Source organism: Danio rerio, chromosome 7, assembly GCF_049306965.1.
Source record: "Danio rerio strain Tuebingen ecotype United States chromosome 7, GRCz12tu, whole genome shotgun sequence".
NCBI lineage: Eukaryota > Metazoa > Chordata > Actinopteri > Cypriniformes > Danionidae > Danio > Danio rerio.
This window is the reverse complement of record NC_133182.1, coordinates 20,409,595-20,435,103: the sequence shown is the minus strand read 5'-3', so window position 1 is coordinate 20,435,103 and position 25,509 is coordinate 20,409,595. Positions and strand designations below refer to the sequence as shown.

At 36.7% G+C, this 25,509-nt stretch overlaps 2 protein-coding genes across 4 annotated transcripts in view; one reads left to right on the top strand and one right to left on the bottom strand.

The window, feature by feature from the left end:
• The window catches only part of si:dkey-19b23.12, a 69,790-nt gene extending 49,136 nt beyond the window's left edge, over positions 1 to 20,654 (bottom strand). Inside the window, exon 1 of the mRNA NM_001386642.1 lies at positions 20,514 to 20,654. The gene's annotated coding sequence lies outside the window, so the exon portion shown is untranslated. The remainder of the gene's footprint in view (positions 1 to 20,513) is intronic.
• ntn5 (netrin 5) lies at positions 198 to 22,786 on the top strand. Of its 3 annotated transcripts, XM_005172234.5 has the most exons (8): positions 198 to 320; positions 409 to 584; positions 7,465 to 8,828; positions 10,775 to 10,963; positions 11,806 to 11,955; positions 15,619 to 15,672; positions 18,315 to 18,395; positions 19,966 to 22,786. In XM_005172234.5, exons 3-8 carry the CDS (start codon positions 7,478 to 7,480, stop codon positions 20,658 to 20,660), a joined length of 2,520 nt encoding a protein of 839 aa, XP_005172291.1. In that variant the 5' UTR covers positions 198 to 320; positions 409 to 584; positions 7,465 to 7,477; the 3' UTR covers positions 20,661 to 22,786. The 3 variants fall into 3 exon arrangements, with proteins under 3 accessions (XP_005172291.1, XP_009301384.1, XP_021333444.1); XM_009303109.5 differs by having other exon boundaries at positions 198 to 584; positions 7,465 to 8,820; XM_021477769.2 differs by having other exon boundaries at positions 198 to 584.
• Positions 22,787 to 25,509: the final 2,723 nt, after the last annotated feature.

Below are 25,509 nucleotides of genomic sequence, written 5' to 3'. Positions count from 1 at the left end.
TAGCATTGGTACAAACTAGCATACACCTGGGAAACAGTCCTCCAGGGAAGTCATCAATCAGTTTTATGGGACCGCTCTGGGAGAGTTTCTTTTGTTTCCCTTTCAATTCAGTTGTTCTTTTTTCACTCTCTCTCTCTCTCTCTCTTTGCCTCACCCTTACTCACTATTTCCATATGTGTCAGCTTTAGATCCTCTCCAGAGAGGGAGCGCCTCGTTCTTGGGGTTACCCAAAGTGTTGTTTCAATTGCGCATTGAACTTTGAATTGGCGCCCGCAGGGGTTCAGGTTCAAGATCACGGCGCATAACCAAAATTGCCATAGGTGATATTTTCTCAGCTGAAGAGTCAGAGAATCAAGTTTGTCTTTCGTTTTAGTGCATTCATGCTTCTTGTGCTTAATGCATGTACAGGCATTCAGCGTGTGTCCTGTGGAGGAGTTGACGTCAGGGTGATACGTAACCCTGCCGCGGCGCATTGAGCGCAGCAGGACCTCACGCTGCTCCGCCTGAATATCTGTCCACTTGTTGTGCTCTTATTGATCAACCAGGACGCGGCTACACCGGCAACCCGCATCGACACGCACATGGTAGGTAAACTAAGTTTTGCTCTTGTGTATGCTTCTCTGCCTAAATTAAAACAGGCTTGCTTAGGACTGCTGACAAGAGATTTAAATTTAGAATAACGCACTGACCTGTTGATTAGTTTTAACTGGTGATGGTGCTAATGTAGTTTGCAAAAGTTCTGTTACAGATCCTTAATATATAAAGGATTTCTTAAATTAAAAAAAATTGTAAAGCTTATATACTTATTGCATGGTATTATTTTATTTTATATTTCAACAAATTGTATTATCACAGTATCTATAGTACTTTACATCATTACATTACAAAGTTTTAATTTGTTTTACAATCAAACAACTTTTTATATATATTTTAAGATGTTTTAGTGGTTTGCCTGCTTCATAGTCAATGTTATTTTTTAATTCCGAGCACTACATTACTAAGTCCAAATATTTTCAGTCGTGTTGGTCTCCTAAAAGTAGATCTATAACAAGAAAATGGTTCATAAATGCAAAAACATACATTTACATCGTCCTAATTTAAATGCACATTTTTAAAAAATCAGAGCAAACACCATTGGATAATTATTTTTGAATCCTATAACTTCTACTACAACTTATAATTGTATGACAAAAAATAAATATCTGAATGTATCCTGTATTATAAAGAATTTCATTTTTGTTTTAAACGCTTATTTCTTCATTTTTTATTTTATATCAGACAAATAAATGGGCTAAATAGAAAATAAAAAAGACAAAATGTACAGTAACATGGCTATAAAATACTTGACTGAAAAACAGGTTACCTGTCAGATGCGGATGGGCTGGATGATCTGTGAACAGAACAAAATTGCCGGAAGGCTACGCGTAATTTAAGGATAATGAGATCATTTGTCTGCGCTCACCGCAAATCTTGTCAAACAATCCAGAAACATTATTTAGCTTAGGTTAAGGAATATATTCGTCCACATTCCCTTACATATAGGAATAATATTGATTTCAGTATTTAATTATAAATCTGCACGGCCGTTTATGCGTTTTTCAGAAGAGCGCGTAGGGTGAAATTGGCAAGACATCCAAATCTGACATTTTATAAAGTCTGCAGTATATGTGTGTATATATATATATATATATATATATATATATATATATATATATATATATATATATATATATATATATGCTTTGTTTTATTTCCTATCATGGTGCATAAAATATAGCCTACAGCATGACACAAAACTAATTGGGGAAAGTTCATTGCAGTTTTACATATTCATTGATTAGCCATAATTAATACGTCTAATGAGGCACATCAAGTTTGACAATTGCGACTGGGTAAAACATAAGATTGAAAAAAAAAAAAAAAAAACAGCTTAAGGCCATGTAGGTGGCCAGCTGGAAAACCGTTATTTTAGTTTTAAAAAAATGCAATTTCCGTTCCCTGTTCTGCGGGCGCACTTTGCCTCGTTATTCTGTGACATATGTCGGGTCAACTGATAAACACGAATGGTTGTAATTATTGCGCCATAAAACAGAATTTTTCATTAAATGATCATTATAGGGTTCGCTTTAGTTCACGTCCCATGTGATTTAATTCTCATTGCACAATTCTAACTCGGATTACAGTGGAAATAGAATTGGGATAAAATCTCGATGGGCCTGCAATAATGAGTTATCTTTTTTTTTCTTAAAAAGAAGATGATCTCTACCAGCTATTGCCATAGTGCCAGCGTACTTGACACGATGATGTACTCTCTTGTGTATCTTCTAAAACACATGGTTTGCCTTCATTTTACATGTTTAATTAAGGATAAATGGGATGAAACCCCCCTTGCTAATTGTTCCACCCATAGGTTCATCATGGAATGTTGTGTTTGGCACAAATGGAGAATGGAATCACGGACGGCGATTTCTTTTGCATCTGTTTTTCAACGTTGAGACGAAACCTGGAGGGAAATTTCATGATTTGTCTGCCAGGGCACATAGCGTGGGAGAGAGAGAGTGAGAGAGAGGAGAGAGAAAGAGAGAGGGATTCTCTCTCCCTTTTCCCCCCTTCTCTCCCTGGCCTGTGCCGCTGTATATACCGTACAGCACTACATGTGTTTTCCTATTCAAACATGTATCCTTGCTTGGACCTGTTAGGCATATGTTATAGTTGACATGGGCGCATATGAATATTCTTACGTAAACTTCAAAGCATAGAAAGTTACATCTGGCTTGGCTTTCTGAGTAAGATTTCATGAAACGCGCGTCAGCAGATCATGATTCGAAGTCAGACGTATTTAAACACTCACATTTGCAATATCACAGCTGACTGTCTGATAAACAAATATAAGGGCATTAGGCCTAGCACTCTTTTATCTTTTTTTCTTTTTCTCTTTGAAAACTCATTGTGTTGACCCTCTGGTTCCAAAGGCGCGTGACAACTTTGCCTTTAAAAATACGAGCAGCTATTTGTGCTGAAGAACGCCAGTGCTGCTTTGATCAAGACAACAATTCACCGACATCCACTACATGACTTAATATGTTAGGCTTTCAATTAAACTGCAATGTGTCTCTATACTGTATGCATCATGTATAAAGACCATCCGAAAGTATCCGAAAGCTACAGCTGCTACATGGCGTGCGCGTCTCCTTCGTGTGACACTGACAGCTATTTGGAAGCGCAAAATACGTTCCTGTTCTGAGAAAAACGAGCAGAAAGACAGTGATCGATTAATTAATGAAGGACATCGGCCTTGAAGAGATAAATCACACAATTTGAAATCACTTTATTTCAGAAACATGGACCCCAGGTGTAGGCCTGTCTGTCTCGGGAATCGCTTGTCAAGGATTCAGAACAACCTTGACTGGCTGTCGTCCATGACGAAGAATGTTCAAATGTGTTAAGCAGGCCAAATCTCTCTCATCTGTCCGACAACACACACAGTGGCTAAGATTTAAAACGTTAACAGCAGCTATGCGCACGCAGGAACTGACAGGTATCCAGCTCTCCTAAGAATAGACCCAGTTATGTGCCAAATGTGTGCAAAATCATATTTCAGAGAAAAAGAGATAACTTTCTATCGCATTCTAAATCACCGGCTTTTTCGCAAACATAGTGATATAGTACAATTATAATTAAATAATTATATATAGGCCTATATACCATTTCATGCAACTTTTATTAAGAATTTTATTTTATGCATTTATTTAAATAACGCCATAGGCATTATTAATTGCTTATGAAAACACTAAAGTCGGCTACTCTCCAATCGTTAAGATGCAGAGTCAACCAAATAGGTGTTTTTTTATCAAACCAGAAACAGTCAATGTGGCTATAAGTAGCCATACTACAACATGTGATTGGACGACTTGAAGACGCGAACATACGTGTGTTTGGGCGGATGTTTGACATTGGATGTTTTGCTTATTTGTGCAGAAATGTTGTGGCGCATAAGTCGCATATCCTGCTTCAAAAATAATTTGTAAAACAAAAGGATTGAGTATTTTTTGTTTTACGAATAAGTGGATTTTAACACAATTCATTAATAACAATTTATTAATAAGCAGTAGGCCTAGGCTGCGTATTATTTTATTTCAATAGATATAGTTAGGCTAAATAAGCCTAATAAATAAAGCTTCAGGGTCAAGCTCAATTGTCATCAAATATTCTTTCGGTCCACAAGTGGCTAAAAAGCTCACTAAAGAGTAGTTGCAGACTTTTTTTGTCTCATAATTTTATGGATGAAGTGTAACTTAATGACATATTTACTCATGTATGAATTGGCCCTCATCTAAACTAAGGCAATCAGTCTAACTTGTATACTCGAGCACAAACAAAGTTGATCAGAGATTTTCTTTTTGACTTTGTGATAATTTATGAAGACGCGCCCCCGATCGCTTTCAAAAGTAAATTCTGGTGAACAGGAAAGGAAACCTAAAGCCCAAGCAGTTCTCGCACTACACCAGGTGTGAATTTATGGAAAGAGCTGGGTAAATTGTGGAAACCGTATATCCAGGGTTCATACTGGACGTGCTAGACGAATTAAATATATTGTAATCTAGAAAGGGGCTCAAACCCTCTATGATTGGGACCCGAGTTCCCTATTTCACCGACAGCCGTGAATATCTCCACACCCTCATCACTTTCCCAACTTACAGCCTTACGCATCGCCCTCAGATACACAACCGCCTCTCCGAAACCGGAGATTCAATTAATCAAGCGATCAATTAATGCGGAAGGGTTTTTCACAGTGTTCTCAGTTTTCCCCTGGGGCACGTCGCAACATGTGTGGAATGATCGCGAGCCGCACACCGGACCCTGGGAATGTGCCGCAGCGGGTAAGCACGCAGGACAGCCCCGCAGTTGTACGCTCATCACCTCGAGTTGTAAAGGCAGCAACCTCGCTATTTTTTCTGCAAAAAAAACTCTTATTAAAATTAATATTAAAAAGTACAGAAACCCTAAAGAACAAGGGATTATAAGTGGGTTGTTATACTACTACTCGCTGCACTTTTTTGACCTTTATGTCCCTTAGGGGTCCTCAAATTTCAGCCTAAGAGCTAATTGAGCCAGTGACTCCTCTCGTGAATCTCTCAGTGCTCCCCTCTCCTACCGGGCCGTTTATGCATCCCTGCTGACTTTGCTGTCAATGTCAAACGCTTGTTAGGACATCATCAATCATCAGCACTTAGGAATATTCTCAGAACTTTGAGAGCAGGTGATCCAACGAGGAGAGGGTGTGAGAGGAGCCGAGGGAACAACAAATGCTCCTCTGTTAGTTTTAGATGCACTAACCAACAGTTTACAACTGATCATCTGAGGCACTGACTGAAGGATTTTACAATGTGTTCCACTGGAAGTGAAGGGGCTTCAGATGCAACCCATCTGTCTGAGTCTTTTAAACCCACAAGCTGTCAAGGCTCTATATCACTTTATGTAAGGAAGAGTGAGTGCATTGTTTCTCATGTCTGGAGGCGAGATTTTGCAACTTCTGGTGTAGATTCTCATCAGATAAATAAACATGCTCCATCATCAGGCCAAGAAGTGGAAGACAGAGATTCATTACGAAGGGCCTGCAGACAGGCGGGTACAGGCTTACAATGTCTTGCCAAAGGAAGAGGCTGAATGAAGGCTCAAATTGAACATGCAGTTCTCACATTCAATCTGGCACAACTATTTTATTTTCTAATCTAGATAGATCCATAATTTCTTTATCCTCTGGCACACAACGAGATTACCTTTTTTCTGACTAAAAGGACAACTAAATGTTGCACTGGGTCCTGGAAAACCCGGAAACCAACTTGGACATTGAGCCTAATGCATATATCAAGTCAGAGGAACCAAAATTTTTAGCAGTATCTACTTAGAATAAAATAATTTTATATGCACAACATTGAAAACAAACTGACATTGCAACATTTAGTTTTTCTGCGATATATTTTGTCATATAAATGTAATTTCACAAGATGATTTATAACTCGTTGGGAAATAATTCATAATTATTTTACGTTGACTGTGATGATTTTGTAGGGGAGAGAATCTGCATAAAATAATAATAAACAAATTAATTACTTTTATTTATTATTATTTCAGAGGTCACCACAATGGAATGAAGCACCAACTTATCCTGCATATGTTTTATGCAGTGAATGCCCTTCCAGTCACAACCCAGTATTGAAAAACAACTATACACACTCATTTACACACACTCATACACTATGGCCAATTTAGTTTATTTAATTCACTTACAGCGCATGTCTTTGGACTGTGAGGGAAACTGGAGCACGCGGAGGAAACCCACGCGAACACCGTGCCACCCTAATAAACAAATTACAAACGTAAATTAATAAAATAGAAAAAAGATACAAATGTATTAAACAGCGCTTTATCGTTTTCTGGAGAGCCTAGCAGTATTGAGGTACAAAAGTTCAATAATCAAATGTAACAACACTTCATACAGTACATAAAGTAAGATACGAAGGATAGTAAGATAAAAGAACGACCAGTAAGTCCAGCCCTAATTCCCAGTTTATCTACAGTATGTAAACATAATGAATGTAATGAGCACATTTATTGTTATTATCTGTGTAATATAACAATATACTATTCTGCCAATATATTCATATTTAATGCTTACATTTAGGTTTGTCATGTCTTTTATGTGGCAATTCTACATTTCACAGTATGCACATGCAATTAGTATCTGGTATTGTAATGTGTGTTTAATTATAATTACTTTCCTCTAGATAATTTCAACATTGTCAGTTAATGTGAGTAAATAGTAAGCATGGAGCAAAGTACAATTTCTCATGCAAAGAAGTTTGTTGTATCTTATAGCGATTGCTAATAATAGTTACAAATAATTTCTCTTTTTACTTACAATTAGTTGATTTAATGCTGCTTATTCACATCTCCACTCTCAGTTCCCCAACATGCAGGTTTAGATTAAAGCTGAGGAAAGCCATAAAAATGATAAACGAAAAAAGGGATTGGAATATTGGACCAGCTGCTCCATATGCTCTGTCATCTCTTGCAATCTCCCCATGTTTAAACACTCAATTGCCCCTGATCTTTCTGTACAGAGTTGAAAACGTCAAGATGAATATATGTTTAAAAGCGCATTGAGTTAGACACATCGACACAGCCCAGATAAAGAGAGGCCTCCTGCTGACAAATAGGCCTCCTATTGGCTGGACTGTGTGTGTGAAATGGTCGACTTAGAACCTAGAATGAATTTCTACAGAGCTGGGATGTTTTTAATTGTGGCACAGTTGGTGCGGTCTGAGAAAATTCATATTGCAATGCTCTCGTCCGTTTGAGCTTCCCTCAAATGTCATGTAAACCCATCAGTTCCCTGACCTTTTATTTAATGGCCTCCTATAATTTTTAAAATCCTTTTTTTCTTCTTCCCTACTGTTACAGGCTTGACGACACCATGTCCAGATATCACTCCCCTCCTTTCCAGACCCTCTCCTTCCTTCTTCTTTTCCTCTTTACCCTCTTCCCTCTCTCACTTCTGTCTCCAATACTTTCTCAATCTCCTCTCAGTTGGACCTCTCCCCATGACCCCTGTTACCACCTGGATGGGCGTCCACGCCACTGCCTGTCTGAATTCATCAATACAGCTTATGGGGTGCCCGTGACAATGGAGGACCTCCAGCAAGGACCCAAGACAAATATTAGCACTTTAACAGATCTTCATAACCCCCACAATCTGACATGCTGGACAGCTTCAGAGGGCTCCAGTGGTGGGGATTGGACTTTGATAGTTCCCCTAGGAAGACGTTTTGAAATCACATACATTAGTCTTCAGTTTTGTCAACAGGTGGATTCGGTTGAGTCCTACTCCATTACTATCTTAAAGTCAATGGACTTTGGCCAGAGTTGGCGCCCCTTACAGTTTTATTCAAATGACTGCATGGGCTCATTTGGGCGACCTGCACAGTCAATTGCTTTGACAAAACACCAGGAGACGGAGCCACTTTGTTCAGATCCCAGACCACTGCAGAAACATCGAGGAAATATTGTGCTGGCTTTCTCGACTTTGGACGGACGTCCTTCCTCGCCAGACTTTGACTACAGTCCTGGACTACAAGATTGGGTAACTGCAACAGACATAAAGATAGTATTTCATCAATCAATGGACAAAATGAAAAAGCAAGAGGAGAAAATGAATGAAGTGGGAGGTGCATACAGATGGAGAGAAAGAGGAGACAAAGCTTTGAGGTTTGGCGAGAAAAACACTGGCACCAAAGCAACCGATGTTTGGGGAAATAGTCGAGAAAAACAGACTTCAACACAGAGATTTAAGAATAAAAGCACAGTGCTGCAAAGCGGCCACAATGTTACCCGAAAGGAGATGGGATCTCAAGGTAGAGTGGGAAGAGGCCATAGAAAGGACAATAGCAGGCCATGCCAGGATGGCACATGTGATCGATCCCTAAATATCCAACAGCAGAGCTCCAAGGGGAGAGAGTTGAGGAGAAGAAGAAACAACGGCGGAAGGGGGAAGTCCCATTTTAAACAAAGAAAAAATGGCTCACGCCAGCTTGTCCCTTCGTCTCTTTATGCCCCAACGAAACCCACACTTGCACTTTCGGACCTGCAGGTTGGAGGCAGGTGCAAGTGCAATGGCCATGCCTCTCGCTGTCGTCGTGACAACCAGGGGCATGCCGTGTGTCAGTGTGAACATCACACATCTGGGCCAGACTGTGACATGTGTGAGCAATTCTTTTATGATCGTCCATGGCAACGGGCCACACCCAGCCAACCACACCCGTGCGTCCGTGAGTTTAAGCCTCTGTGTGTCTGGTGCTCTGTCTGTCTTAAATGTATCTTTAATAATACACTGATGTTGCCTTGGGAAACTATTAATCACATGTTTTTACACAAGATAAAACATGCAAATATTTGCATTATATAATAGTTGAGGGAAATAAAACACACGATGGAGATTTATGTAGAGTTCATAAACCCTTGTAATCGGGACACCATTGGACATTAAGTGAACTGGAGCCAGTACTGTATTGCTCACACTTGCTAACACTGGCAAAACAAAACAAAAAAATTAAAACATAAAAAGTTTTGCAAATAGCTCCTTTATTTATTTGTTTTGCTATTTGAAACAGGTTGAAAATCCTTTAGAGGCCACATATTTAGATAATTTGTCCTGGTAAAAAATAAAGTAAATAAAATAATGATTAAATGTAAAATAAGTGATATTTGCTTCTTAATAGCTAATTTGCTGCTTATTAATAGTAAGCTAGTAGTTGGGTTTAGGTATTGGATAAGATTAAATGTGCTTTCACACTGGCACTTTTGGTCCACAGCCAGGTTCATATGACTTTGGAGTACATTTAGCTATGAACATGTCTTCTGATCTTGGGTGTGCACCTGTGAACCGTACCAGAGTCCGCCTGAAAGAGGTGGTCTGGGTTTGTGCGAACTCTGGTATGGTTCTGTACAACAAACTGTACAACAAACTTTAGTTTTCATAATGTTCATTCATGTGTGTATGTCTGTGTATCACCTACTGTGCCTTGGTGACAAGCAGGACTGACCCGGTACAAACAGTTATAATGTCTACTTGTCTCCAACAAAAAAGACTTTTACAGACATCACATGATGTTCTGAACGCTTTTACGTTTTTTGCAGCAGATAGACGCAATTGGCTCTCTGTATTTTGGTTGGCAGCCACTTTCGTGGCCATCACTTAGCAACAGCTGTACAAAAAACAGCAGCTTGATGACGCAAGTGTGCGGGGTTCAGAAGGAAAAAAGACTTTGTGAACACAAACCAGCTGAGAAGGTGGCAAGGGGGACAAACGAACTTGGGTTCGGTCCAGGCGATTAAACCAAGTGTGAAAGCACCCTAAGAATGTAGCTAATACTTTATAAAGATCATACTAATGATGGTAATATTAAGCCAGTAGTTAATATTGGGGAAACGTACTTAAACTGTTACAGTAATGGCAAATTGTATACTGTACTGAAACATTTTTATGTTTTGAGTATGTACTTCAATAAATCTGCTAGTGCAGCAATAAAAAAGAAGATATCATACAGTTTAAGTCAGAATTATTATCAGCCTACCTGAATTATTAGCCCCCCTGTTAATTGTTTTCATAAATTTCTGTTTAATGAAGTGAAGAGTTCTTTAGCACATTTCTAAACATATTAGTTTTAATAACACATTTTCTAATAACTGATTTATTTTATATTTATCATGATGACAGTACATAATATCTGACTAGATATTTTTCAAGATGATAGCATTTGAAGGCTTAACTAGGTTAATCATGTTAAGTAGGTAGGTTAGGGTAATTAGGCAAGTTATTGTATAACAATGGTTTGTTTTGTAGACTATTGAAAAAAATAGCTAAAAGTGGGCTAATAATTTTTACCTTAAAATGGTTTTTAAAAAAGTATAAAACTGCTTTTATTCTAACCGGAAAAAAATGACTTTCTTCAGAAGAAAAATATTATCAAACATTATTTGGGAAATATAAAAAAAAATTAAAGGGGGCCTAATAATTCTGACTTCAAGTGTATGTGCATAAATCATATGGAGTGTTTCTTCTCAAATAAATTTAAGGATTTTTTTTTTAAATTCTACAATTAAGGAAATGGCGAAAAAATGTTCACCATTGCTATTTTGAAATGAAAATGTTTTTACAGTGTTATTGTTCACATCTCTAGCTGCACTCATGATTGTGTGTTTTTCTCTCTCCCAGCATGTGAATGTAACGGTCACTCTAATAAATGTAGATTCAGTATGGCCGTTTATCAGCAGTCTGGTCGAGTCAGTGGAGGTGTTTGTCTGAAATGCCGGCATCACACTACAGGACGCCACTGCCAGTTTTGCCAGAACGGATACATGCGTGACCACAGCAAAGCACTCAATCACCGCAAGGCCTGTCAGCGTCAGTAAAAATTTATTTGCCTGTATATTTTGAGTGGAGATCATGTATTAGCTTGCATATTGTACTTGCTTTTCCAAAACTGAAAAAAAAATTATATTAATGTATATATTGTTTTTTGGCTTTGGAATTTGTGGGGTCTAAAGTGTGTGAAATGTAGCATAGTCTGTGTCTATGTTATGGCTACACTATGACTAATGGAATGTGCTCTGACACTTGCCCTTTGACTGCTTTCGTGTCTATGGCATGCTCACTGAGCATTTTAGTCAATGTCCCAATATAACACCAGTTTACTCTGCATATCACACATCAGTGTTTACTTGTAATTTATTGTGTAACTTGGTGAAATGTATACAAAAATCTAAATTATGTCCTGAACATACCATAAAACCTCTGCTAACACCTAAATATTTGAATTAAGCGATAGAATTATCTTTAAAAATTTGGAAACTGAAAGATTTAGATGTTGTTAATGTTAAAACAGACCTGACTTTTTAAGCATGTATAAATGTTTGTAAGACGGTTGGAGCTTTGTTTAGATGGAGAAAGGTTGAGCAAAAGCAGAGAAGCAGATCTTTCCTCTCAAAGGTCTCCCAACCATCACACATATGTTTTATGGGAAAAATGTTACACAGGGGTCAATGAGACTTGAAATACAACTGAAGACATGAACCACAGCTGCCTTGTTCTGTGTATGCTACTCGTTAATTCCCTTCATGTGTCTAAGCCTGCCAGTTTTACACTAATACCCTTAGTCTTACAATAATTTCCTCTCTTAGCACATCTTGCTCTTTTTGTCTTTATAAAATTTGTGATTTCCTTTGTGAAATCTCTGTCTCCTTTAGCATGCCAGTGTCACCCCGTGGGTGCCGTGGGTCGCTGGTGTAACCAGTCCACAGGGCAGTGTTTGTGTAGAGAAGGAGTCATAGGACAGAGGTGTAACCGGTGCGCCCCGGGGTACAAGCAAGGCCACTCCCCGCTTCGACCATGCATCCGTAAGCATCACACCTTACTTTGAATTTTATTCTGTTAAACAACTAAAGTTGGGTTTAAAACAAGCTCTTTTTGATTGTGAGTACAAACATAAAGTTGAAGTCAGAATTATTAGACCCCATTTGAATTTTTTTTCCTTTTTTAAATATTACCCAAATGATGTTTTACAAAGCAAGGAAATTTTCACAGTATGTCTGACAATATTTTTCCTTGTAGAGAAAGTCTTATTTGTTTTAATTTGGCTAGAATAAAAGGAGTTTTAAATTTTTTTAAAGTCATTTTAGGGTCAAAATTATTAGCCCCTTTAAGCTATTTTTTCATTAGTTTACATAACAAACCATCCTTATACAATAACTTGCCTAATTACCCTTACCTGCCTAATTAACCTAGTTACGCCTTTAAATGTCACTTTACGCTGTATAGATGTGTCTTGAAAAATATCTAGTCAAATATTATTTACTGTTATTATGGCATAGATAAAATAAATCAGTTATTAGAAATGAGTTATTAAAACAAATGTTTACAAATGTGCTAAAAAAATCTTTCCTCTGTTAAACAGAAATTGGGGGAAAAAACAGGGGGGCTAATAATTGTGACTTCAACTGTACATGGGCCATAACATACAGTATAAGCAAAGATTACTAAATGTCCCATAGTTTGGCTATTGACAGATAACTAACTGCTTGTCAGTTTCAAATTCTAGTCAGTACATTTGGGATCAACCCAATTTTATTGAATTTTGTGTTTTTTTAATAATTATTTCACATATTGTCAAATTAGTGGCTTATTTGTATGAATTAGTAAAATCCCATCTTCTTACATACCTTATTTGTGGACAGTGACTTTACTTACAATATGTAAAATTGAAAAATGCTGAGTTCCACACAATTCCTTTATTTTGTCCCAACACAAATTGATTAAGTGGAGTTTATTTATAAACTATATTAGAGAGGATCAGGTGCTTATGATTGAACACAGCTGGTCATGCATTCGCCAATTCATGATTCACCAATCAGATGATTCCTTAGTCACTCTAAATACCCTAACTTACATATCACAGCCATTTTTTATTTCGAAGAATCCCCCTATCCACCCCTACTCCTCCTCCTTTCTTAGATGGGTGGCACGGTGGCCCAGTGGTTAGCACTGCCACCTCACAGCAAGAACGTCACTGGTCCTTTCTAAGCCAGCTGACGTTTTTGTGTGGAGTTTTCATGTTCTCCCGGTGCTCACGCAGATTTCCAACGGGCCCTTGACTAAATCCAAACCGACATCATAGATGTGCTCTTCGTAAGATATATCTTAAGAGCAATCCCAATCTGTTCATTAGCTACTACAGCAAGGGAGTTTTCGAGATCTACGTGAGCACTAACTCCCCTCCTGCCCTACAATGGGAGGGAGCCCTGGACTTGAGGATCTTATGAGCTCAGGGCTCTCTCCAGGGACAGCATGCCAAAAAGCTTTATAACCAATCATCAGCTAAGTGTAAACTTGAAGTTAACTTGATTGTTTAAAGTGAATTAAATATAAAACATGTTGTCCCCCTAAAGAACTTGAAAATTGTGTTGATTCAGCTCATTTTAAATAAGTAGCTTGAACAAGCAGCAAAAACACTTTTTTGAGTGTATGGGCCAGCTTTTATATGCTAACCTTCCATAAATGTTACACTTTATAGTAATGAGATTGTACAAGATATGCCAACAACTCAAGAAAAAGTCAAATAGTTAACTTTCTCTGCGAAATCAGGTAGGTCTGACTTCTAAATTGAACTCCTGATTTCAGACAAACTACTAATAAGCAATAATCAAACATTTTATTAAACAAGTTTAATCTTCATAAAAATTATGAAGACACTTGATACCAATGAACTGTAATATGTAGACCTTATATTGGTCAGCAGGAGCTTTTCTAGCTTTTCAATTCTACACTTTCATTCCACTATTTAGAGTCGGTCTTTTTGTAATAAATGTATTTTATATATTACATATAATATAATAATAATACAATAAATTAATCAAAAGCAACAGTGAGGATATATACATATAATAAAATTGTAATATTATTTCACAGTGTTGCTGTTAAAGACAGATAAAGTTGGAGCAGGTCTAATATGGGGTGGAAGCTTGTTCCAATATTTTGAGGCAATAACAACAAAAGCCCGATCCCCACTTCGCTTATACCAGGACCTTGGTACAGAAAAAATAAACTGATCCGAAGACCTGATCAGTGACCTACCAATATTATATACATGTAGGTGATCCGATAAATAAGAACATTTAAGGATTTTTCAGAGAATAAATACAATTTTTAATTTGATTGTTATTCTTTAGTCCATTTACAAGTATCTGCTATTGTGTGTTTATTTTTGAGGCCATTTGCCCTTGACCCAATTAAACATCTTATTTTGTTTATCCTCCGTATCTTCCTTTTGCAAACTACTGTTTGTTTATCAAGGGTTTAGTAGTGAATAGCAGCTACCATACACAGACCTAAAAACTTTCATCAGCATTGCAACTTCTTTCCAGGATTTCTGGGTGCTTCATTTTCATTAAGTGATAATCCAATAAGCATTGTGACATTTTTACATCTGAGTTCATGTAACGGCGCAAGCTACAGAGAGAAGGATGACATGGTGTGGCGACCAGCACCTGTCGTGCTGTACAACCAGACCTGTTTCCCTCCCAGCACGACAGACACATAATTCTTCACGGGTTACGGCTCAGTGATAGAAGAGCTTGTTTGTTGTTCTAAATGGAACGTCTCAACATGGATATTTATAGCGTGAGCTCCCGTCTTTCCTGGACCAAAGGCGAGCCGCAGCTAAAAACACAACCAGCACCAGCGGACCACTTGCCACCTCTCATGGAGCAGGAAACGCAGCCGTCATTTGTCACAGGGAAAGTGACCCAGACATTAGATATTATTAGCACATGAAGATTTGTGTTTTTTTTTATTCTGGATAACATTGGCCAGGAAGTCTCATGTTATCCATGTTAAATTCTATCTATATACCACATCCTTTAAAGCAGTTAGTACAGGCTTGCGTTCACACATGCCTTGAGCCACACTAAATGCCTCTGTGACTAAAAACACTGAAATGAAGGAAGCATCTGAAGTATCAGGCATTTGACGTTTGATATGACTTATTGCTAAGGGACTTTGGAGTTTGGGGGGTTGGAGGAGGAGGATAAGGTGTCAGTGCCCCAGTTGTGTCAGAGATATGGGCAGAAGTACAGAACTCGTGGGTAATATATGGTTGACCCAGCGCTGCAGACCTATCACAGTGGCAGACCTATGTGTGTGTGGCAGAGGGCATCCTGATAGGTGGCCCTATTGACCTTTAAGACCACACACATGCTCAAAATTGTGTGGGCTCGCACACAGTGATAAACGTTGGCTTGTTTTTAAACACTAGCATTCTGCATGCACTAAAAGACAACAGGGCAAACTGCAGTCACAGCACACATGTCCCCTTTCTCCCTCATACACTCACAAATGGCAAGTATGCCCTAATGAGCCACCGCAGGGATTAGAGCAAGTCACCCACAGCGGAGGTGTGAAAAAGAGGAAGGACAAAATGAAAGGCACACAAATAAACTTGTCACTGCTTGCTGTAATTTAATGAGACCCTCGTCCTCCTTTCTTTCTGCCTGTTGTTTGTTCAGGTATTCAGGAGGTTGCGCCACCCACCCCTGTATACCAGCCACAGTACAGCATTGGTAAGCAATTGTTACATAAACATACATTAGATTAGTCTGTATCAAAACCAAAACTGGAGCTAACCAATCTAACAAAAAAAATCTAAAGATTATAGTCCAAAACTTTGCATACCTAAGTTAATATGATAGAGAAATATTCAATAAAATGTAAATAACGAGGACAAATCAAGAGAAACATAAAACATATCAAACTTAAAAGCTTTGTATATATTTTGTTGCAATAACTCATTGAAATTAATTGTATTATCTTTCTATTCCTAAAGATTATAGGCAATAAAAATATTTGTTTAAATGCACTAGGCATGGGATGATAACAGGTTTTAAGGTTTACCGCTGTTTTGAAAAGTCAAGGTTTTAAAACCATTCAAATATTCTGTTATACCTTTCCTAAGGTATTTTCTAAGTTTTGTTAATTTAAGTGTTTTTATGACTATTTTATTGAGTTAACTTATTTATTAAGTTACTGGTCAGTCCATGATTTAGTAAACATCTGCAAAACAAATCTCGTATATCCAAAGATATCCAAAGATGGCTTTTTAAGTCGAAAAGAAATCAGTGTTTTTGAAACTAATTAAGACAATAGGAGTCCATGACTTTTCAATTATTTAGCCTGACATCTATTGTTTCAAAATATTTTAAATGTAAAAAATACATACCACGATCAATGGGGAAAAGGTTGTTATTTTTTACCCAGACTTTCAAAAAGAACAGATTTTAGAGCAGTAATCACAATACCATGATATTGTTGAACCCTGATATTTATATCCATGGTTATCATACCATCAGAATCTTATACCGACCCATGCCTAAAATACACCCAAAAAATATATTGGATATATTCACTAAGAAACAAATAAAAATATTCATTTATTATGAGCTACGAATGCATGTATCAAAAGAGGTTTCAAGCATAGAAACTTCAAGCATGTAATTTTGTAATTGTAATTTAAAAAAAATACTGGTGTACATTTTTACCTAGGCTTACAGAAGACATCCACTAAGGACATTTAGCATAATCATAGTTTATAAACAAAAATATATATATTTTCAGGCATACAGAAATAATCATAAATAATAATGATAAATAAATAACCATATAATGACACATAAAAACGACTAAAGATTACAGCGCAGCCGCCAAAAAAAAACTAATTCTCATTTTTAATCTGTATATTTTAATCCATGCATTTTACCTATTTGTCAGCAAAATTGTATAAAATGTTCCATGAAGAATCACATACTCTTTTATATTTTTTAATAACTACAAGTAAGAATAAGCTGTTTAATTGTAACATTTATATTTCTGATTCACCAAGTTACAATGAAACATTATTTCACCTATTTTTTTAAAGTTATCTGAAATATTAAACACATTACTTTAATTAACATTACATTAATTTGAAAACAAGTGAATTTCATATATGTACAGTGATCAAAAGTTGGACATTTGGGTAGTTTTCTTTTTAATGTAAATAAATTCAACTGGCATATTTTCATTTGAAAACAAATGTTCAAACAACTTATATATGCTATATAATTATATTAGTAGTGATTTACTGCCCCCTAGTGAATCTATTTTGTAACATTTTGTTTGTAACAAATGTGTTGAGGTATGCACAAGCTGAATGTAGCTGTATTATTTTTATAATGTTTCCCTTCAGTATCACTAGCTTTCTGGCTAAATTAATTTCCCTAGCAAAAAAAAGTTTTAACAAATGTGCTGTTCTAAGCAAAACAAAATATTAATATGTCTCTCTTTGAGATTCACAATTGAAATCATTCATGCCTTCTAACAGAATGCTATTCTCCAGCTTTAAATTGTCATTTAACCTGAAGTAAAGCAATTTTATTTGTAGTATACAGGTGATTATCATAATAAAAACATCTTGTAATATAAATAAAGTATTTATATGTAGAAGATCTATAGCATCTTCCTGTATTCTAAACTCTAATTTATATTTTCCCCTATGTGTCTACATCTTTGCCATTTGTTTTATGATACCGGCTAAGACCTAGACATTTTTTTAAACTGTTGTTATTGTCGTCTGATTCCACTCTCACTACTAGCTTGTACTGACACCAAACTCAGATAATAAAAAAAGCCACTGACTAAGTGAAATATTTTCCAGGGTGATACTATGTTGAAATCTGGCTTGGTGACCAACAGACAGAAAAAACCCCAGAGCAGATATTTTCTTTCTGAATATAGCATGTTTTACCACTGACAGCAACAGAATACTGTACAGTATGCTATGATTATAGAAATTTATACCTGCTGCAGCTGCTTTGCTTATATCTAAAAAAGAGCAGTGCAGTCCATTACTACTGATTGATTTCACACACATTACTATGATCTGCTCTGAGTAGACAGGCCAACTCCAGGTCTCCAGAGACGCCAGGACTGCCTTTCACTTGTAGACAAAAAAAACACTCCTGGACTCCCGAGCTCTATTAAATGCTTGAATAGAGATATAGAACAGCCCTTCACTTTCTCTTGCTGGAAAGATTGATACTGGTGGTCTACTTTGTACAAAGTGCTATTTAAAATAGATTACAAAATGTTTTGAAATCATAAGCATGATTACCATTTTGCAATGGTCCATTACTGCTTTTAAAATGTGTTTCTTCATTTCTCACCACAGGTGAAGAGTGTTTTTCTTATTGTCCACCTTCCCAAGCAAGAGTCAGAATGAATTTAGAAACATATTGTCTCAAGGATTATGGTATGTCTATTACTATTCAATTCAATTCAATTCACCTTTATTTGTATAGCGCTTTTACAATGTAGATTGTGTCAAAGCAGCTTCACATAGAAGGATATAGTAAATTGAAACAGTGTAGTTAAATTTTCAGAGCTTAAGTTCAGTTCAGTTTAGCTCAGTTCAGTCTGGTTTAATAGTCACTACTGAGAGTCCAAACACTGAAGAGCAATCCATCGATGCGCAGCTCTATAGATGATATTACTAATCAAGTTATTTTTGGCCTCAGAATGAAAGAAAAAAAAAAGTCATTTTACACCAATGCCAATAATGAAAGCTTTAAAATAACTATTGAACTACTTCTATAAAAACAGGGAACTCCATCCTGATATAATCCTTTTTCATTCATTACCTTTTTTTCTAGGTAATGAATGATATAAAATATTGACAGCTAATAAGAATCAGTCCAAAGACTTTCAGTCTTGATCATTTCCATCGACTTTTAGCCATTCAAAACAGTTCAAGGGAGTTCAAGTAGCTTGAACTTTTACTGCTGTTTTTTTTTGTAAATTCCTCCATATACAAAGGAATCAGAATTTTTAAAATTTTTCAGAAAAAAAACATGGGCTACTTCCACATTGCAGAATAAAGTGAGAAAGAAAAACAGAATTAGCAAAGGGCCTCAATGTGAGAAGAAAACACCACAAGTGCAGCCACACTGATGTCAATGTGCATCTGCTTAACCACAATTCTATCTGCACTGATAAACACAAGCTTTTAGTGTCAGATTACAAAACAGCAGTGCATGCTTATGATAACAGAACAACTATTACAAGCTAACAAGCTATTGTTCTTAGTGTAAACAGACCTAAATTGTGAGATAAAGTTAAATGTATAGATTTTGTATTGTAATTTACTCACTCCGAAGCTGTGCAAAATTCGTATGAAATTTGAGTTTCTTATTTCTGAACACTCTGGGGATTTATTATGGTAATGAATATTTATATGGCAATGTTGATGTATTTAGTCTTGGAAGAACAGATCTGCTGCGCTGCTGCTGCTTCTTTGATTATTACGGCAGAGCAAGTATTGAAATCTGCTACTGAAAGTATATACACAGACATGCCGTCTAAGAATATAACATGCTCCGCTTGCAAACGTAATATATAAGTAAATCCTGTTGCAGATCTAAACACAAATGAAGCTGGAGTGGAGGAGGGTCACCGAAAACGTGCCACAGCTTAACAGCGTAAAATGGCGCAGAGCATTTAAACTGATGAGGAGCAAGCTCATTGGCTGCAAAGGGGGCAGCATCCAATCTCCTGCGCCATGTAGTTCAATGACACAGGGGCAGATTAGGTGACCAATCAGCCTGTGCGCACATAGAGTTTCATGGCAGAAATGTTCCTTGTTAATCAAACCTAAAAAAGAGTTTTAAGACCTTTTATTATGTCAAGAACACAGATTTCTTGTTGGCTGAATTTTGCCACATTACTTGTTCAGAAAATAAATCTGGATAGTGAATTCTTGAGTCGTATTAACATTCTCATCTTCATTGTTTGTGTCCCTTGTCCCTGTCATACTTTCATCCCAGTATTGAAGGTGCAGGTAAAAAGTAAGGAACGCTCTGGTCCCTGGTGGCAGTTTTCCATACTGGTGCAGTCAGTTTTTCGCATGGGCTCTTCACATGTAAAGCGAGGCCTTCAGGCCCTTTGGGTTCCAGATCGGGATGTGAGCTGCGGCTGCCCTGCTCTGCAGATTGGCCGAACCTTTCTCCTGATCGGTGCAGAGGAAAGCAGGCGTAGTTGGGTCCCTGAGGAAAGGAGATTAGTTGCAGACCGCACCACAATGGCCTTGCAATGGAGAGAACACTGGAGCCCCAAATTGAGAGGGTTCCGCGGGCAGGACACCCGAGGGAAGTGCCTACAGGGAAACACCACTGCACAGAAACCATCTCACCCAAACTCTTATGAGGAATACACACCTCCACATCTTGACAAACTGCAGTCTGTGCCACACAGACTACATAAACATACACACATGGCACATAAGCAGCATCATTTAACACCACAATCAGGATCAGAGCACACACACAATCAAAGGGGGACTCAGGACATACAAGGAAAAAACACAGAAACGCACCTTGAGGAGGACCATGAGGCTGAAAACGTCACACTGAGCTCCTCTCAGGAAACACAAGATCCTCTCTCAGGTACTTCAAAGACGAGTCAGGCCAGTAAACGTGAGCGGTACTACCCAACGGCATGTCCAACCTGGTCACCTGTCTGACAGAATCAGGCATTAAGAACAGAAATACAAATGATACTAAAATGACTGAAGTCAGTCAGTGAGGTAAATTAGCGGTTGTTTCAAATAGGCTGTATCCTGTAAGGGCTTCTCACACTGTGCTACACCCTGCATTTAACCCTGGGTAGAGAACATTTCACACTTGTATTTTTTAGAAGAAGGGCAGAAACATTTTACTCAGGGTTATCAAACTCTGCGATGAAACAGGGTTAGCAGCGCTTTTACTATGTTCCCACAAATGTTTAGCAACCTAAAGCCAATGGCATGTCTCAGTCACATGCTTTGGACAGTCACAGGAACACTGTGCATTGTATAGCAACAGTCGTTTCAATGCTTGAGAAAAACATGTCAAGTAGAGTATAGAAGAGACATATTTCCAAAGTTAAACAAAGTAAAACATTTCCCCAGTCAGGAAGAGACCAATCCAAGAATAAACCAAGAATCCAAGAAGAAACCAATATCTAAAAATTAAAAGACTGTAAGTGGCTTATTGTTCTCAGAACAGCAGCTGACAAATCTAACCCAATCTGAACATATTTAATGACAGACGTGTTGAGTGTGGCTTAAAATGAAAGTCAAATGGGAAATATATCAGTGCACATTAAAGTTCTGTGAAAATATGCAATATTGTTGTTGAATATTGCAATTACAATATTTCAGCAATGTAACATTTCCCTAGAGAAATGCAAATTTTATTAGCTATTTAAAAAAAATATATGTAATGATCATATTAAAATAAACATGTAATAAATAATTATCTGATCTAATTAAATGTAATTCAGGCATAAACAAAATATCTTTGTGTAAGGTGCAAACATTTAGACTATAAAACACTGTGAATGAACGGAAACCCCAGCAGATGTTCTGATTCTTATTTGATGTTGTGATTTTCCTCACTTTTCTCTACTCCGTGGTGTTTATTTTAGCTCTCCGCTCAGAGGAACTAATAGGTTCACCTTTGTGTGTATATAAGTATACAAAGTTTCTGATCTGGTTGGTCAAATTTGGATAAACAACGAAGTGAACGCACAGTATTCATTCATTCATTTTCTTTTTGGCTTTATTAATCCCTTTATTTTCCCTTTATTAATCTGGGCTCACCACAGCGGAATGAACCACCAACTAATCCAGCATAAGTTTTAAGCAGCGGATGCCCTGCCAGCCGCAACCCATCACTGGAAAACACCCACACACACTCATTCACTCACACACACAACAGACATTTTTTAGCCTACCCAATTCACCAGTACCGCATGTCTTTGGACTTGTGGGGGAAACTGGAGCACCTGGAGGAAGCCCACGCAAACGCGGGAAGAACATGCAAACTCCACACAGAAATGCCAACCGATCCAGCTAAGGTTCGAACCAGCGACCTTCTTGTCACCGCGTCGCCTAACAATTGCAATATTTTTTTATTCTGCGATACATATGTTTCAATATGAATACAATTAACTTCATACAATTGACCAGTTCAATTAATATTTGAGAATAATGTATTATTTTAGATTGATCGGGATGATTCTGTAGGGGAGAGCATAAAATATAATAAACAATCTACAAACATAGATAAATCAATAAAGAAAAAAGATACAAATTTAAACATTTGTATTTAATAATAAAGTGTTTTATTGTTTTTCAAGCAGTCAAACTGTTTTCAGGCATACAGTAACTGAATTATCAAATGTAAAATAATACCTCAGTCTTCTTTTTATAAAGAATTCAATAAAATTAATTGTTAATTTGTCAAAGGTACAAACGGTACAGTTTCCTATGCCTGAATGCTTTTAAAACCCTCACAAAGTCACAGGCTTCAAAAAAAACACTTGCAAAATAATAAATTGCGATATTGATGCTGAAAGGATATATTGTGCAGCCCTACTAGATAAGGACACACACACAAAGAGAAACATTTATAAATACTCCAATACATTTCATTAAAATCTGAACACAATGGAAATACAGTGCCTTTTGATGTCTTATTACTCGTCAGTATTTTAATCTATTACACAATATGTAAATGTTACAAATATTTGTGTATTAAAATGTGACAGAACCTTTTTTCTGTTTAATTTAACGCTCTACCTCAATAAACCTCTTTTAAAAATTTATGAATTTGTGTATTCAATTTAGGCATGGGACGATAACCATTTTTTAGGTATACATCGGTTTGGAAAAGTAAAGGTTTTAAAACCGCCAAAATTTTCTACCATTCCTAAAGTATATGTTAGTTTTTTTTTTTTTTGTTTTGTTTTTTTTTTAGGACAACATCTCCAGCGGAAGGGATACATTTATTTAAAGCAGTGTTTTTTAAACTAATCAAAACAGTGTCAGTGATTCAATTGAATTATTTACTTATTGTTATTGTTATAAATCTTATTATTTATTTAATGTTTACTGTCCCAAAATATTTTAAATGTTTTTGAAAATAAAATGTGTTCAAAGGGTTACCCAGGGTTTTTATGCAGCCATTTAAAAAGAATATATTTTAGAGCAGTAATCACAATTACCGTGATATTTTTATCCAATGTTATACTGTCAGAATTTTATACCAGCCCATACCCAATTCAATTAATGCATTTGTATTAAATAAATTTTATCAGTTAACAGTAATATACAAGTCATTCATTGCGGTTAAAATGGAGCTGGAAAAACATGATCATGCGTATGAGAGGGGGGTAGGGGTGGTGTTTTAGAGACAAATGGGGAAAGACCGTAAAAAAGAGCGAGACAGCCAATGATGCACCTGCTTTGTTTGCCAAGGAAACACCTGTTCCCAGCCTTCCTGTCTGGCTGACTGACGACAGTTAATTTAGTGTAGAGAAATCTCTCACAGCTTGAAGGGCCATACTGCCTTCAGCTTTCCTTGTTTTGAGAACAATATTGCAGGAAGTCTATGTCTCGTGCCCTAATATCCACATGTCCCCTATTTTGTCTAGCAGCCAAGCACTTGTATCAGGTAACACGCAGCTAACACTATTTGAACCCCGTGAACACAGTTGTGAGATGTCGAGATACATGGCATCCGTGACGTTTGATCACACAAAACAGCTCCAGAAATCACCTGTGCGTGTAACGTTAATCAGGGACTGAGCAACGTACACTTGTACCATTTAAAAACTAAAATATTTTATTAATTACAAGTGAAGGTGGTTTAAACTAGCTAAGTTACACAATATAGCGAAAGGACAGACAAACATGGTAAATTGATTTTAGTGTTGACAAATTCACTTACTAACCTAGTTGTAGTTATATTCAACACAGGGAAGTTCGTCTTGTTATTTTTATGCAGTTTAATGGCGGTTGACGTCCGGTCCAACTGGCAACTGCTGCATGGTCCGCTGTAAAAAGCAGGATGAATTCTGATTGGCTCATTTCGCTGACAGTTTTTGCCGTTTGTTACCAGTTAAAAATCGTTAAAACTAAAAAAAAAAAATCGTTAAAACTATTTTAGCAATATTCCTGTTTGCCGTTATCCACCTTGTTTTTAAGGTAAGAACTTGCGTACATTATTAATTAGGCTGCTGATAATCAATGAACAATATGGGTGCAAATTATAGGCTACAATAAAAATCAGGGGTCAAGTTTTATCAATTATGTTCGGTAATACGCCTCAGTGAACCAAATTTATATATTTAATTCAATTACATCAAATTTATTGATCTTGTTATTATGTTTTTAATGTTTTGAGGGATATTGAGGGGTTCTCGATGTAGTGATATGAAATAAACCTAATGGATGACCATGAAGACTGCACAGAATTTTTATTTTCCTGTTTAACTTTTATGTGCAAGCAAATCTATAATAAAATACAAACTATGCATCTAGTTTCACATACACCTACAGATGCCTTTTTTTTTTTTTTTTTACAAGAAACATGTTTTGTGAAGACTTTTGATGTCCTTAAGGGGGGATCAAGCAATAATTGATGGGGTCCGAATTCAGAGAACACTTCAAAATGCTGCAACTTGACGGTTTGAAGGTTTGTTGTCAGTTTCATGATAATACTAAACATCTTCATAAAGAAAAAATGTCAGCAATTGTCGCTGAAGAAAATGATAACTTTTAATTTCAGCTAGCGAGCCACAGGGTTTCTGGTAAAATGTCTTTCCATTATAAAATTTGCGAAAGGTCTGGTTTCTTAAAAAAAAAAAAATTGCGATCTTCAATGCCTGATATATATATTTATGATATATGATATGGAGTGGGTCTCAGACCGGACAAGAAGCAAACCAGCTTTTTCAACATAAATTAATGTATTGTATTGTACTGAATGTATTGTAGTTACATTACTACAACGATGCTGTAAAAGGATACTTATTAAAGGTAGTCACATTAGGCTTTCACCTGAAGTTTATCATTGTCTGAAAAACACTAGCTGTGCATATAGTCCATTCTTTTCAATTTTGTTTTTTTTCTTTTTATTAGGCTGTAAGACAACTACTGTTAGCCCTTAAACTATAGCTGATTTTTAAGAAGTCACTAAATGATTTCAGGAAGCTTCAACTAATTAATATTTAGTAACTAGTTCCACGGATTTATTTTTTAAATCTTCATTTAATTTATCTTCAAAATGTTACCTAAATGGGATATAGGCGCAGCTAGTGTTTTTCAGCCCACGATGAACTTCCGGTGAAAGCTTAATGTGACTATTTTCAGTTTCATAAGGTTCCTTTTACATAATCGATGTAAAATTGTAATGTAATTGGAATACATTCAGTTAAATAGACTAAAGCATTCATTTAGTTCCTCAAGCGTAAAATGAGATGAAAGTCTGTGTAACCACTAGCGCTGTCAGGATGAGCCAGCGAACACAAAAACGCGATTGAAAACA

What these genes read in the sequence shown, in the direction of transcription:
- ntn5 (XM_005172234.5), top strand. Translation starts at nt 7,478, where the DNA reads ATGTCCAGATATCACTCCCCTCCTTTCCAGACCCTCTCCTTCCTTCTT. An exon ending in CCAACCACACCCGTGCGTCC is followed by an intron (nt 8,829 to 10,774) that starts GTGAGTTTAAGC and finishes TCTCTCTCCCAG; the next exon opens with CATGTGAATGTAACGGTCAC. An exon ending in ATATTGTCTCAAGGATTATG is followed by an intron (nt 18,396 to 19,965) that starts GTATGTCTATTA and finishes CTTTCATCCCAG; the next exon opens with TATTGAAGGTGCAGGTAAAA.